The 13,887-nt window shown below is 41.2% G+C and overlaps 1 protein-coding gene across 1 annotated transcript; it reads left to right on the top strand.

The window, feature by feature from the left end:
• Positions 1-2,783: 2,783 nt before the first annotated feature.
• Positions 2,784-13,442, top strand: SUMO1 (small ubiquitin like modifier 1). Its single transcript, XM_032692646.1, has 5 exons — positions 2,784-3,037; positions 8,184-8,258; positions 9,432-9,509; positions 11,400-11,471; positions 12,389-13,442. The coding sequence occupies exons 1-5, from the start codon at positions 3,026-3,028 to the stop codon at positions 12,455-12,457; spliced, it is 306 nt and encodes a 101-aa protein (XP_032548537.1). The 5' UTR covers positions 2,784-3,025; the 3' UTR covers positions 12,458-13,442.
• Positions 13,443-13,887: the final 445 nt, after the last annotated feature.

The following is a 13,887-nucleotide window of genomic DNA, read 5'->3' as shown; positions in this document are numbered from 1 at the left end:
TATGCAACCATCCGTAGGAGTCAGCACGCCTTTGTTTCCTCCATGTGTAAGGAGTGTGCTGAAAAGCCAATACTCAGAAATCTGGGGACTCACATAATTCTGAAGATTATTTTATTTTTTAGAGGAAAAACTTTGGTGCTTTGCATAATGTAATCAATTTTTTTAAAAATCCCCAAACCGGTAATAGTGCCAAAGAAATTAGGTTCAACTAGACAGAGAATTTCCAGGTTCCACTGAGTTTTAAAGTACTGTTTCTGGTGCTGCTGGCTCAGGGCAATACTACTATTATGTAAATGTTACGTAGCTGTCTGCCTTAGAACACTGCATTGATCCTGTTTGCTAGCACAGGCAAACAAGTTGGCATTATGAGATTGCAGATCGTTCTTAGGTTAAAGTCTGATTTTATAAGAATCTGGTTTTGATGGACTGAAGAAGCTTTGCACAGACCATATAAGTGGGCCAATAGTTTTTAGAAAACCACTAACAGCTCCTGGCCCCTAAACTATATGCACAGCTTTGGAGAAATTAGCAGCAATTTGAAGGAACACAGGTGAACTTTATTGACTTCAGGTGACTGACATTATGTGCACATGGTGAAATAAGAGAGATAATAAACCACCTGAGAATGGAGTGAGGTTATTAGGGCAAGCGGCCTTGATGGTTCATGCAAACGCGAGGCTGACTTTGGGCTTTTGTGGAAAGAAGCTTGTGTGAGCATATTTTGTATTTTTAAAACAGCACTTTTTTTGGTTTTGTTTTCAGTTTAATTATGTTCTGTGGTGAGTTTGGGCTGTCGAAGAAAAGTGTGAGTTTTGCTGATGTACATCCATAGTCCTCATGGGCTGAACAGAGACTAAATTTGCAGATCCTATACAAATCTACACTGTAGTCTGAAGAGGTAATGCATCCACAACTGAGTAAAAGGGAGTCAAGAGAGATGGTGTTAGTTAGTGTGTGTGCAGATAAGCATATTTTAAGATTATGCTTTTATGGCTGTCTATAGGGATAGATAACTGCACTCTGACTTATGTCAGTGTTAGCTTTTATTGTGGGATTACATGGAAAAATTGGGTTTGTGCCAGTGTCTGAGACTTTAGCCTTATCACTGTAAGGCTATTCTCCCGGTTTAAAGCTGCTTTAATTTATGAAAAGCAGTGATGTTCAGGACAGAGTAAGTATTTGCCATTTTCTATTCTGTTAGTATCGTGTGTTCCTGTGAAGCCTTTGAATGGCTTATTTTGGTGCTTTGTTTAGAGTTATCAAGCTCATAATGAGCTCTTACTGTGAACTTGGCACAGTGTGAACATATTTGGATTCCCTGCCTGCTAGGTCTTGCCTAAGAAAGATCATCTTCATTCTGTAGCTCTGTATAGCATCTGTTTTGGTTCTCTTTATTTATTTTTTTTTGCCTCTCCTGTTAATTCTGAATTGTTTTAACAGTTGTGATTAAAACTAACGTCCATGAGACTAGATACTGAGCGTTTCACTGGTGAGTAGAAGTGCATCCCTTGGCGTAGCTGTGTTTGGAACTCTGCATTCAGTTAGTGAAATGCAGCAATGCAGGCACAGAGTGCAGCTGCTTTGGTGTTTGGTGTTTTTGCAAAAGAACATGGCACACAGAGCACTGAAATGCTTGTGTTGATGAATGTGCTCTGCCCAGAGCAATTTCTTACCCTTTCCCAAAAGTAGCTGGTAAAGTTAAAACCCCATTTAGTAGCATCGCGATAATAATCTCCTGTTTCAGTGGAGCTAACTTCTCTTGATCCATTTATTTTAGATTCATGTTATTTTTACAGTTCTCACAAGTGGCTTTTTTTCTAGCTGGCCATTAGATCTAAGCACATGCCTATTCCAGCAGCAATGCCATGAAGGAGTTGCATTAGTTGTTGTGAAGGGGTCATTACTACTACATGCTATAATCCAAGCAGCTTGCAGTCTAAATGTAATCTGTTTAGGTGCAGTTGTTGCTTCTTGTGCAGACCTCTAAACAGCTGTGCTGTGCCCATGTAAAGCAGGACACCTGTTCTGGGTCAGTGGGGTTTATCACTGTAAGTTTGTACAAATGCAACTTCCTGGGTGCAGATTTGCTTAATACGTGCAGATCCTATTGCTTGCATGGTTGTGATGATTAAACCAAAAGGAACCTGTGCCTAAATAGATGAGTTTTGCTGTGAAATATTCTCTCTTGGTAAAAGCCTTAGCAAGGTATTAGAGGTAGGTGTAACGACAGGGACTTTTTCTCCAAGATCTGCTGTTATGGGAAGGGTTATGTGACTTCCCAGAATCACAGCATCACAAACTGTTAGGGTTCGAAGGGACCTTTGGAGATTTAGTCCCATCCCCATGCCAAGGCAGGGTCACCTGGAGCAGGTGGCACAAGAATGCATCCACGTGTGTTTGGAACATCTCTGGAGACGGAGAGTCCACAACCTCTATAGGCAGCCCATTCCAGTTCTCTGCCACCCTCAGTGTAAAGAAGTTCTTCCTCATGTTGAGGCAAAACTTCTTGTGTTTTTCTAGTTTATGTCCATTGCTCCTTGACTTGTCACTGGGCACCATCCTCTTGGCACCTGCCTTTCAGATATTTATATTATGAATATAAATATATTAATGAATCCCCTCTCCGTCTTCTTTAGACTAAACAGGTCCAGTTCCTGCAGTCTCTCCTCGTAAGAGAGATGCTCCAGACCCCTCATCATCTTTGCGGCCTGCTCTGGCCCTGGCCCAGCAGCCCTAACGGCCAGGCTGCCCCGGCGCGCGGCCTGTATAGCAACGGCGGCTCCTTCTCTCTGGGGATCCTTTGGGAGACGCGGGGCTGCAGCGGCAACTCGGCACTGAGAGCGCGGAAGGCCAGGCTCGGTCCCGGTCCTGGTCCTGGTCCCGGGCGGAGCCCGAGCGGGAAGTGAGCTCAGGCGCACAGGAAATCCCGCCCCGCCGCGGCCCTGTGTTTGCGCTGCGGGCAGAGAAAGGAGCGGAGCGCCTGCAGCGGCCCAGCCGAGCCTGCCGCACGACACGGGGCCGAGCCATGTCTGACCAGGTACAGGCGGCTGCCCCTGCCACAGGGGGACCGCACGGGGGGCGACGGCGGCCCCGCAGCTCCGGGGGCGCGGGAGGAGCTGCCCGCGCCCCCCCACCCTCTCTGCGGCCGCGGGGCAGCCCCTGCTCGGGGCAAACGGGGCCGCGGCCGCCCGGGGGCCGCCGGGGGGAGCGTTCCCCTCGGGAGAGTGTGTGTGTGCGTGGATGCCGATCTCCGACCTCGGACAAACTCAGCCTCCCCTTCTCCTTGATTTTAATCCCGCTTTCCCCTTCCCTCGGGCTGTTTCGCGAGCAGCACGGGGCGGGCTCCAGGCGGGGACACTCGGGGGCCGGGGCGGTGTCCGGCCGGAGAGGGATCGCCGCCGGGGCAGCCCCGGCCCTGGGAACCCGGGAGTACACCGAGGGGTGAGCCGTGTTGCACAACAGTTGTTTCCTTTCGTTTCCTATTTCCCGGGTGTGTGGTAGGATGCCCTCCCCCCGGAGCGGGCTTTGTGCGGGTCAGGCTAAGCTTGTCAGGTCCTCTGTTCGCCCTAGGAATGCGAAAGTGGGGGGGGGCGGGAGGGGGAGAAGAAAATCAGGCATTCTTAGCTGAGCGCTGCTCGCCTGTATTAAGTACCCCGTCCTTCACCAAGGCTCTGTCCTGCCTTCTTTCCATGTACATCGTTATTTCCCTGTCAATTCTGTCTTCCCAGTCGTAGACTTAAATAGTTACCTGTACCGCAAGTTCCTGGCTTGCTCGGCCTGGCATGTATACAGTCCTTTGCTTACAACTATTGCTTTAGGCTATATGACCTGCTGGTGGAAAGTTAAAACAGCGTTCCGGTTTTAATTTGTATTCTGTTTTGCTTTATTTTTTTGTATTGCCGTCATAGGACAGTGTTTTCTAGCTTTGTTATAACGCTAAGGCTTTGGAAAAATTCATGTCAGTACTCACAAATGTTTCTTGTAGTGCTGTGAAGTCAAGAATAGTAATAGTGCCAGTCAGGAAATTAAAAGTACCCAGAGACAAGGCTAAGCTTAGTGTATACTGTGTCTGCTTTGAGGAACAGCCTCGTTACGTTTTGACCGGTGAATACAAACCAGAGCTGTATGTGCTGATGGTCTTCCTCCCCGCCCCCGGCTTGGAAGCACAATGCAGCTGAGGATGGTGCTGCTGTCTGTGTCTGTGCCTGGGAGAGGGCAGCTGGGAGCACAGCGATGGCTGGCTCCCAGCAGGACATGTTTCTGCTGTGGTAAAATACATGAAAGTGACTGCGTGTTAAAACATGCAAAACCAAAACAACTCAACAAAACAAAACAAAAAAAACCCCAAACCAGGCAAATTCTGAACTACATTTTGTAGACGGGTGTTCACGTGACCTGCTCTGTAGCTGTCTGCATATGTGAACCAAGGCATGTTTTAACACATAGCAGCTTTCATTAGGTAATTCCTTCTCCTGGCAAATTCTGCTAAAACACATACATGTTTTGTCTCTGGGACTGCTTGAAGTATGTAAAATTCCACGTGTGTCGTAAGTTTTGTGGATACATGTTTTAAAGGTCCGTGAATAAGGGCCCTGCTGTTTGTTTTTAATAGATAAGCAAAACATGGTTAGGTGTTGTGTCATTCACCTCTGGGGGGACTGTGCAACAAGAGCTAAACAGATGCTTAAGTAATAATATGATGTACGGTTATGAGCATTGTAAATCTCGTTCCTCTGTTTATCAATCCTACAGGAATAACTGGATTACCCAAAATTGTGGCTTCCTTACAGTGTCTTTCTTTTTGGCCCTGGAACTAAGTTAAGAGGGCACCATTTGTCACCACTTATGATAGTTTTGGCTTGTGTTTATACTAAAAGAAGTATACTTGACTTAGTTACTTTATTTCCAATGGGAAATTGACTTTTATGATAAGTAAAAATGCTTGCAAAAAGGACAGACTTGAAAAAAAAACACCCCAGCATATGGCTGCTTAGTGGGATCTAAGCAAAACAAAATCAAAAAATGTTTTTTCCTCTCCCTTCAAGGGTCTTAGTCTGGTTTTGCTTTTATTGAATCTAAATCTTGTCATTTTTATCTGTTCATGTACTATTAATAAAGAATGCTATAGTTCGATTGTGTTTTTCCACTCCTATAAAAAAAAGTAAGAGTTTACTTGCTCAGTTAGGAAGTATGTTGTAGTCCATTCCTCCAGTCATTTTGTTTTTGTTAATTTTTCTTTAAAATGCTGAGCATAGGTGGTTTATTTTTTTTCAGGCTTGGACATTGAAGTCTGAGCACTTTTGAAAATTGGAGGAGGAAACTTGAAATATATTGCCTTACAATGTTTGTTTTGTGGTTTCGTTAGTTGCAATAGCAATACCAGGGTTTCATCCTAGAAACTTTGTGTGCTCTTTGGGGTCATGAATTAGTGTTGGTGTATATATATATGTGAGACAGTACCAGAATCCTTATTTTGTGCTGTTAAGGAAAATTGTGGAATGAATCCTTTAAAACTTCAAGCATCTAATGCAAGTTGGAAGTTGGAGCATTGTGGTGTTTCTGGTCTGTTTGTATGGTGGTCTTTTCTCATAAGCACCAGTTCTTTCCTTTCACAGGGCAAGTAGAAGTCTGGAGGCTTGTTTGCAAATTGCTGAATCAGGATTTTAACGACTTCTTGGAGTTTAGCAACTTTGCAATCTCCTTGCTGTCTTTGTTCTTTAGTGTTTTTGTGTTGCCTTTACCGTTGAATGGCAGTGTAGTTCACTGACAAACTGCAGAGAGCTGTTTCAGACTTGCTGGGTCTTGTGTTCTGATTTAAAATATTTTTCTCCTATTTTAAGCTTTAGTTATTGGCACTGTCAGCATTGATTTGATATTATTTCTCTTTTCTTGAAGTTACAGCTCTCTTTGCACTTATTTGGTGAGCGAGAGGTTACTGGGGCTTTAAATGAGCATCTTTATGGCTTGAAGACTCCAATTCCCTCTGTTTGCTGCTTCCCCTGTTTGTTTTTAGTACTACAGCCCTCTTTCCTTGAGGGTAGGAATCAAACATGAATCATAGTTTCCCACTCCTGTTGGCCAGAGGCAATGTCATAGTAGCGATGATAATTAGTAATACCCTGTACAGGGTGATTTGGGTTGGAAATCTAAGTAGGTAGATCTGTTACAATGCACAGAGTTATATAACTACTACAAATAACTCTACTGCTGGGGTAATGCAATTTGTAAGGTAAACTTAGACAGCGAGTGACCTGAAACATCATGTAAAGGAACAGTGTGTTCTTACAAACTCTCTCAGTGACAGTGAAACAGGAGCTAGTTTTGAAGTTACAGATTTCAGATCTATAGAGCTTTGAATCTCATTCTGATTCATAGAGGTTAGTAATCCTCTAATTAAAAATGCTGTTTGTGTAAATTATCAGAAAAAGTTGCAGGTTCTTGTTTTTGTTTCTTTCTAGTCAGGAATGGAAACCATTGTATTTCTATTCCTGCGAATAGTCTCATGAGCTTAGAGTCCAAGTATGTTAGAAAGGCAAAACTTTGGTGGGGAACACGGTTGATGTGACTGTGTTAACCATGAAGACTCCTTTCGTGCTTCAGAAGTGACTTGCTTGAAGACTAGTGTTTAGTTTCTTGACAGCTCAGGTTCAGATTCTGGGTTTGAGATTGAAGGGTGATAAATCAGTCCCAGCAGTTCAGGTTGTGCCCAGGTAGGTATTTAAAAAAAGAAAAGGTATTCAAACCAGGTGGAGTCTCTGGCTCATACTTTTTGTCCTTGCAGAAATTCAATGGATCTGGGTTGAGGCATTGAGTCAAAATGATACAAAGAGCACTTCCTCTTGTTCTTTACCCCAGACTGAGACTGGTACAGATGGGAAAGGTGTTTGCAGACTTGCCCTGTGCTCTCCCCCAAACTCTTAACGTTCAAAGAAGTTGTGCATGTTTAACCTCTTTAAGGAGAAAAAACCCCCAAACCTTAAAAAGGCTTGTCTGCCATTTTAATCTGGAGATAGAGACCTATCTGGATGGACTTAATAGAGAAGGTTAGTATTTGTTTGTGGCACTTGATCGTAAAGTCCAAGTCTAACCATACAAGATATATTTCTGTTTACTTGGCCAAAAGTCCCTTTAGGGCTGGGAAAAAGCCTGTAGTAGGCACATGTACATATTTTGGTTATTTTAGCTACTACATTAAGCAATAAAGTATGAAAGGAAGATTTGAAACACAATCAGCAGGGTATCCACACTTCTGACTACTTGGGAACAATTTTTCATTGAGCACCATCTAGACCTGAGGCAGTGTCTGTGTAAAATGCTTTTATGCTGCAGTGAAACATAACTAAAGGCCTGACCCAGAATACGTAGTGACAGGCAAGGAATGGGGTTAATAGTACCTGATCTCTCACTTGTTTTATCTATCAACTGCTAACACGAAAGCTTTGATGTCTTTAACTCATGTCTTAGAGTGCATAATGCTTCCCTTTCGATGAGACTTAATGCTCAAGTCGTTGAATCAAACTTGTCTGTACAGTTAATTCTTATCCTGCAAAGATATCAAAACACTATACTTCTTGGAAGTGCAACTTCTAAAACTTTTAAGAATTGTGGTCTTAAAACAAACATGCTAGAAGGAAGCTGTTGCTTGATGTTGTTTTGTTGTCATAGAAAAGAAGGTGGCTGACCATCCTTTTGAAAGTAGTGCAATAGATTTTGATGCAGTAGATTGAAAAATGCGTACATGGGTCACTAAGTGGATAGGGTGTCACAAGTGCTTTCTGTTTACTCTCTTCACAATGTTCTTTTTTCTGTCAAATATCTGAGCCTCTTAGTACACTTCCTGTGTTTCTTTCTGAAGTTTGTTGTCCAAGACTTTGTAGTATAAAATAATACATAATAATAACAATAAATAAAATAATACATTTTCGTGTGTCATTTATTTCCAAATGATTCTTTTCTCTTGCCATCTTTACAGTGTTTCTCATCTGTCATTAATTAAGCTTTTCACAGGCAGACAGACAACCTTTCATAATATTGAAAGGTTGCTGTTATCTTCATGCACACACAGAGAAAGAAATAAAATACCTTGAGTAGTCTGATTTCATGCGATAAAAAGGATGACAGCTGCCGTACTGTCCAGTGAAAATAATGAAGTGTTGAACTGATCATGTTTTTTTATGTTGCAGGAAGCAAAACCTTCAGCTGAGGACTTAGGAGATAAGAAAGAAGGGGAGTACATCAAACTCAAAGTCATTGGGCAGGTGAGTTTTTACATAATTGCTTGTTGACACTTGGGGGAGGTGTGAGTTTTTGTATGGTGGAAGTGACCAAATGAAAGTTTATACTCTCAGTTCTTCAGCGTGGATCCTCCACTGCCATAAACTACTTTGATAGCCAGTGATGTGTATTACTATGCTCTGGTGTGGGGTTTTCTGATGCATTTAGGGATTATGTTACCTGAGGATATGAATGAAATAAGTGGCAAAATTGATAAATTCAGGTCTCCAGAGTTGATGAAGTACATTAGGCATGAAGTCAGCTTTCTTGGAGAGAGATAGGAAAAGGATTCTGTTGGCTGGTGTGTTGATAGATGTGAATGGTGGATTATAAGTCTGTATTCAAGCTGTGTTGGAATGTGAATGTTGAGATTTTTCTTGAACAGAAGTCCTTCTGTGCAAAGAACCCCTCGCTCAGATGACTGAACTAGGATTGTTTGTTGGAGTAGTATTGTTTGCTGCTGTTGGGTGGAGACGGATGACTTAAAGTAGGACTAACAGAAACTACCTTACCTCTTGCTGGCTTTATCAGCACTGATGAGAACACAATCAAAAGCTGAAAGTTACCCACATGAACCTCTTGCAGTCTGTTTTACCTCTGTAGCCATTTTGGCAGTTGTAGCTACTCGTATCTTACGGCTGGTAGGAAGGACTACAGAATAACGAGTCCTAAGATTTCTCCTCAGGTTAGTGTTGTGTTGCCAAGTCTTCCTGTATCCTGACTTCTAGATAATTACTCTAATTGAACAAGGTTTTGAAGTGCAAGCTTTAACTTGCCTCTTTAGTAATCTCAGAGCAGAAGTCCCCTGCATATGTATGTTTGTATTTCAGAAGTGCATCAGCTGGGTAAAGATGGAAGCACAGACTGAACCATGTATGGGTTTTAGTACTTTTAAATCCAAAACCTCTATATTGAGCCTAAGGCTATACTATGCCATCTGTTCTTTAAAAAAGAGCTTCCTGTGGAAGTACATGATGAATTTAGTGACTGATAGATCATCCTGGAGGTTCATGTTATGATGCACCAAGGTATGCATGGTGATAGTTAAACTGCATTCCATGTTAGTTTTATATAAATTTTTCTTAATGAACGACTTAAAAATAACCAAGTTTGCATTTACTACAAGGAGAGTTAATTGTTTTCTTTTCTGCTCTTAGGACAGCAGTGAAATTCACTTCAAGGTGAAAATGACAACACACCTCAAGAAACTCAAAGAATCATACTGTCAAAGACAGGTTTGTGAAATAATGACGCTGCCTTTAAAAAAGTAAAAACCCAAAGCACTTCTCTCACTGTTCTTTCAAATAAAGACTTTCGAGGTATCTGGCAGTACAAATATAATGGATCTCCTAAATTTCTTTTGACAAGTAAAGGTATTCCTATGTAAGACCCTTGTGAGGTTTGAAGTAAGTTAAAATTACTGTTTGAAAATATGTAGTGGCTGCTCAGAAGACATAGAATTTGTTTTAAAATGTTTTTAAAATGTTTAAAATGCATTTATAGTTGCTGTAAAATCTTTTGTTTGTAATTAAAATTCCCTTAAAGCTGTAGAATGCTGCAGCTTAGGATGAGAGCAGTCTTAGGCACTGTTACAGCTGTTAATATGGTAATCAGGTAACACCAGTTATTGGGCCCTAAGTTAAAGCTAAATCTGCAATATTAATTGTGGGTGTAGGTAAATAGTAATAACTGTGACAGAGCAAAAATATATCTTCACTTGCAGGTTCTGTGGCAGATATTGTGGATTCACAGCTGCTATTTTCAGAAGCCCTGGCCTAGTTTGCCCTCAGCTTTGGGGATAGATGCCTTATGTGGCCTTTTCTTCGATAAGTGTGTTGGAGTTCACTTCAGGAGATATAATCATAAGTAATAATACTTTGGGTTTTTTTTTTCTTAATACTCAAAGATGAGTTGAACTTGTCATTGAAGAGTTCTTTTGTCGAATGTGTTCTTTTTTGCTGTCTTTCTGGAGTAGGAGGAAAGAAAAGATCAAACACCAGCTACGTTTATAGCCAAATCCAAGTGATTAAAATTGTGATTCATTTGGAAAACTTGAAATTTTAAAATAAGGTCTTGGAAATAATTCTTGCAGCAGTCTTGTTGACTAATGAGAATGCATGTGCAGAATTTGTTTTTAAGGAAAAAAATAATTGTTTGAATGAACACAGCTATATCTCCTGGGCTGAATTCTGGAGGGTCTGTGATTGCCTTCATCAGCAGTCAATGCAGTTTTTGATGTCAAGTACCCTTTCTCTAGTCAAGGGACCACGAACATTTCTTCCAAGTTGGCCAGAGGGATTGTTTAAGCAATGTGAAGATCCGTCCTTTCCTGTGAAATTTGTCTGCCTAGTTATTTGTAAGCAATGTTTGAGATCTAATTGATGCACAAACCGTGTCGTATTTCACTTGCATTTGTTTTGCTCGTAACTTGAAAGACAAGGAAAAGACGAGGTGTTTGCCCTACCTATTGAGGTGAAGTATGGTGTTCTGCTGGAACATGGGCACACTGTGCAGCAGACATACTGCAACTTTATGTACCTTTGGGATGCTCCTTTCTCACTGTTTGAAAGCTGTTCCTTTTTCTCCCCCCTCAGCTCCTCCTTTTCATGTCCCCAGTGCAGAGCTTTTGCAAAACGTGGTAGTGGTAAATGTTGCTGTTCCTTCCTGTAGCCATAGAAGATTGGGAAAGCAAGGGTAGGAGTTTGTGAAGTAAACATCATGTTCCTCCTGCTGTTTTAGGATCTTTATTAAGACTGATACACAGATCAGAAAAAGACAAGACTTCCATGTGTAATGTCTTGGGAGGGAGGGTATAGTCAATACTTCATAAATAAAGACAAGGGAAAAAAGCTAAGGAAACTTCGAAGTCATTGAGCTGGAACTCCAGTGAGACTCTGGAATAAACATGCATTTTAGCACTCTCATGCTCTTTAAGTCACTTCTTTGTCGTCTACACGAGTGCAACAGAATAGCTGAGCTCCCTGTGTAACAGGAACTAACACTTTCTTTTTTGACTTCAGTGTGGTTTTTTTTCAATTTAAAATGCTTCTCTTGTAAACACATACAAGTTTCAGTAAGTTGGTTTTTTTTCTTGTACATCTGTTTTGTTTTTTTTTTTTTTTTAGGGTGTTCCAATGAATTCACTCAGGTTCCTCTTCGAGGGTCAGAGAATTACTGATAATCATACCCCCAAGGAGGTGAGTTTCTTTTAGCAGGAGTGTGATATATATAATTCACTGGACAAACTAAATACTGACCTGGCTAGTTTCTCTGTTCTGCTAGACTGTTAACCAGAATGAAGATTTTTCTTTACATACAGCCAACTTATTGGACTGTATTTAGTCAAATACAGTCTGTATTTCGCTAATTAAGATCTTTAGTAAGGCCCACAGGCAGTTTAGAAAGAGACTTCATGTTAATGCCTCAGAAGGGAGGGTATAGTCACTGCCTGCTAGTGGAGGGGAAAAAAAGCCTGAAGGGAACTTGACAGTTGTTGAGCTTGAACTTCAGTGTGACTTTAGAATAAATATGTATTTAGTTCACATTTACTAGATCAAAGTGTAAATAAACAGAAAACAGCTACTTCTGTCCAGTGACTTCCACCAATTGTTGTGACAAAGCAGGAAGAAACCCTCATAATAACGACCTGAAAAATCAAACCAACTTGTTGACTGTGAAATTGAGCAAGTTGCTCTCTCTGAAGAAGAGCTGTAAACAGGCTTTGAGTTCCAAGCTGTAGGTGTTCACTGTATTGTGAGTGGTGTGCTATATGTAATGCACGTGGCTGTACAGCTGGTGCATTTAGTAAGATGTTCCCCCTAAACGAGGGGTTTAGAGAAAGGTAAAGCTAGTGACTTCCAGCCTGGTGTGTACTGCTCCACAGCTGGGCTTAGACTTCACTATAAGGCTTTTGCTTTGACTCAGATATCTAAGTCCTTACCTGAGGAAAAGGACTAAAAATCATGAATGTTGTCTAGTGAGATGGTGACTTTTTGCCCCTTTGAATTATGATGGGACAGAGGAACAAAACATTGTATGACTTGTCTAGAACTTGCTCTGATTTCATCACACCAAATTTATAACAATTGGTTGCTGTTTTTCTCTGTTCTCACAGCTGGGGATGGAGGAGGAAGATGTGATTGAAGTTTATCAGGAACAGACGGGGGGTCACTCAACAGTTTAGATCCTTCTGTTTTTCTTCCCTCTTAATCCTTTTTTATTTTTAAATAATAGTTCTTTTGTAATGTGGTGTTCAACACTGAAACTGGCACCCCATCTCTGGGAGTTTACTTTCAAGCATCTGGTATTTTGAATTCTCGTGCTCATTATACACTATTGTTTCTGTTTTCATTGTGCTGAACTTCTGTGATCCAGCTGCAACCTTGCTCTCCCTCTTCCCTTCTGCCCTCCCCTTTAGGAATACATGTACACACATGCATTTGTATGTTCACTAGGTTCGTGCATTTCAGGCACGAAGGCTGTAAGATCTGCCAGGTGGGCGAGTGTTCTTAATGACTTCCATATCTGCCCTGAAGTTTTGATGTGTGACTGTTTCACTCTTGGACTATAACTTTCAGTGCGAGATGAAGTTTTTCAGAGAACTAAACTGTGGAGAAATTGTGTATCCATAACTCAGAGCTATTTTGCTTAAATTGTGCTGATGGCCCAACAAAGAAGATTACCGAGTTGGAAATGGAAAACCTAGAACTGTTGTCATCTGTTCCTTGCTCCAGAGATGGCTTTGCTGAAGACATAAAATTGAAAACCCTAATGATTTTTAAATCTTACCAGAAGAGCCCAGAAGCATTTTAACTTCATATAGGAATTAGTACACGCAGGTATTCATGCAAGAATGTTCACAGCAGCCAACTGGTGTTACTTTGACACTCTTGTCTGTACCTTTTGGCCTGGGACGTGGGTTTTGAATGGACATTGTCTGTACCAGCTTCATTTAAAATAAACCAGAAAAACAATTTTATAAACAACTTGCATTTTCTTTTCAAATGTTTGGAAATGAGCAAAACCATAAAAAGTTATAATTAGAGCATGCTTTTCCAGTGACTGTAAGTTGAAGCCAGAAAAAAAAAAATGTGCTCTGTAAATATACCTCATGAAAAAAATTTCTACTTGCCCTAGTAAAATACTTGATCTGCTTGTTTTGCAGGTGACTGCTAGTAGCTGTTTCTTTTCTTGGTAGAGAATATTCACATACAGTTACATAGATCTGCACTTCATGCACAGAATTTAAACTGAAAATGAAACTTGGAAGGAAATAAAAGATGGTTTTCAATGTCTATATTTCGTATAATGTGGATGCCATGGAAGTGTCGCGATGGTTCATTGGGCATCGTTATGAGGGTCTACATGTTCTGGCGACTTGCAGGTCATAAATGGTCAGTTTGAGAACTTGTTACTGGATATGAAAGCTGAGATGGCAGGTTGTGGGCAGAGTAGTGTGGAGAGAAGATTTCTGTACTCTCCCTGCTTCAGCTTTTTTGCAGATAAATAGGACTTGTTCGGTTTGGTAAATAAAGTTCACTGTGAATGCCAGCTTTAGTCGAAGACACGTTTTAGTGCTGGCATACTTGGAAGAAATTGCAGGTCTTGAATACT

This window comes from Chiroxiphia lanceolata, chromosome 7 (genome assembly GCF_009829145.1).
Source record: "Chiroxiphia lanceolata isolate bChiLan1 chromosome 7, bChiLan1.pri, whole genome shotgun sequence".
NCBI lineage: Eukaryota > Metazoa > Chordata > Aves > Passeriformes > Pipridae > Chiroxiphia > Chiroxiphia lanceolata.
The sequence above is the reverse complement of the archived record's forward strand: the minus strand, read 5'-3'. Positions and strand labels throughout refer to the sequence as shown.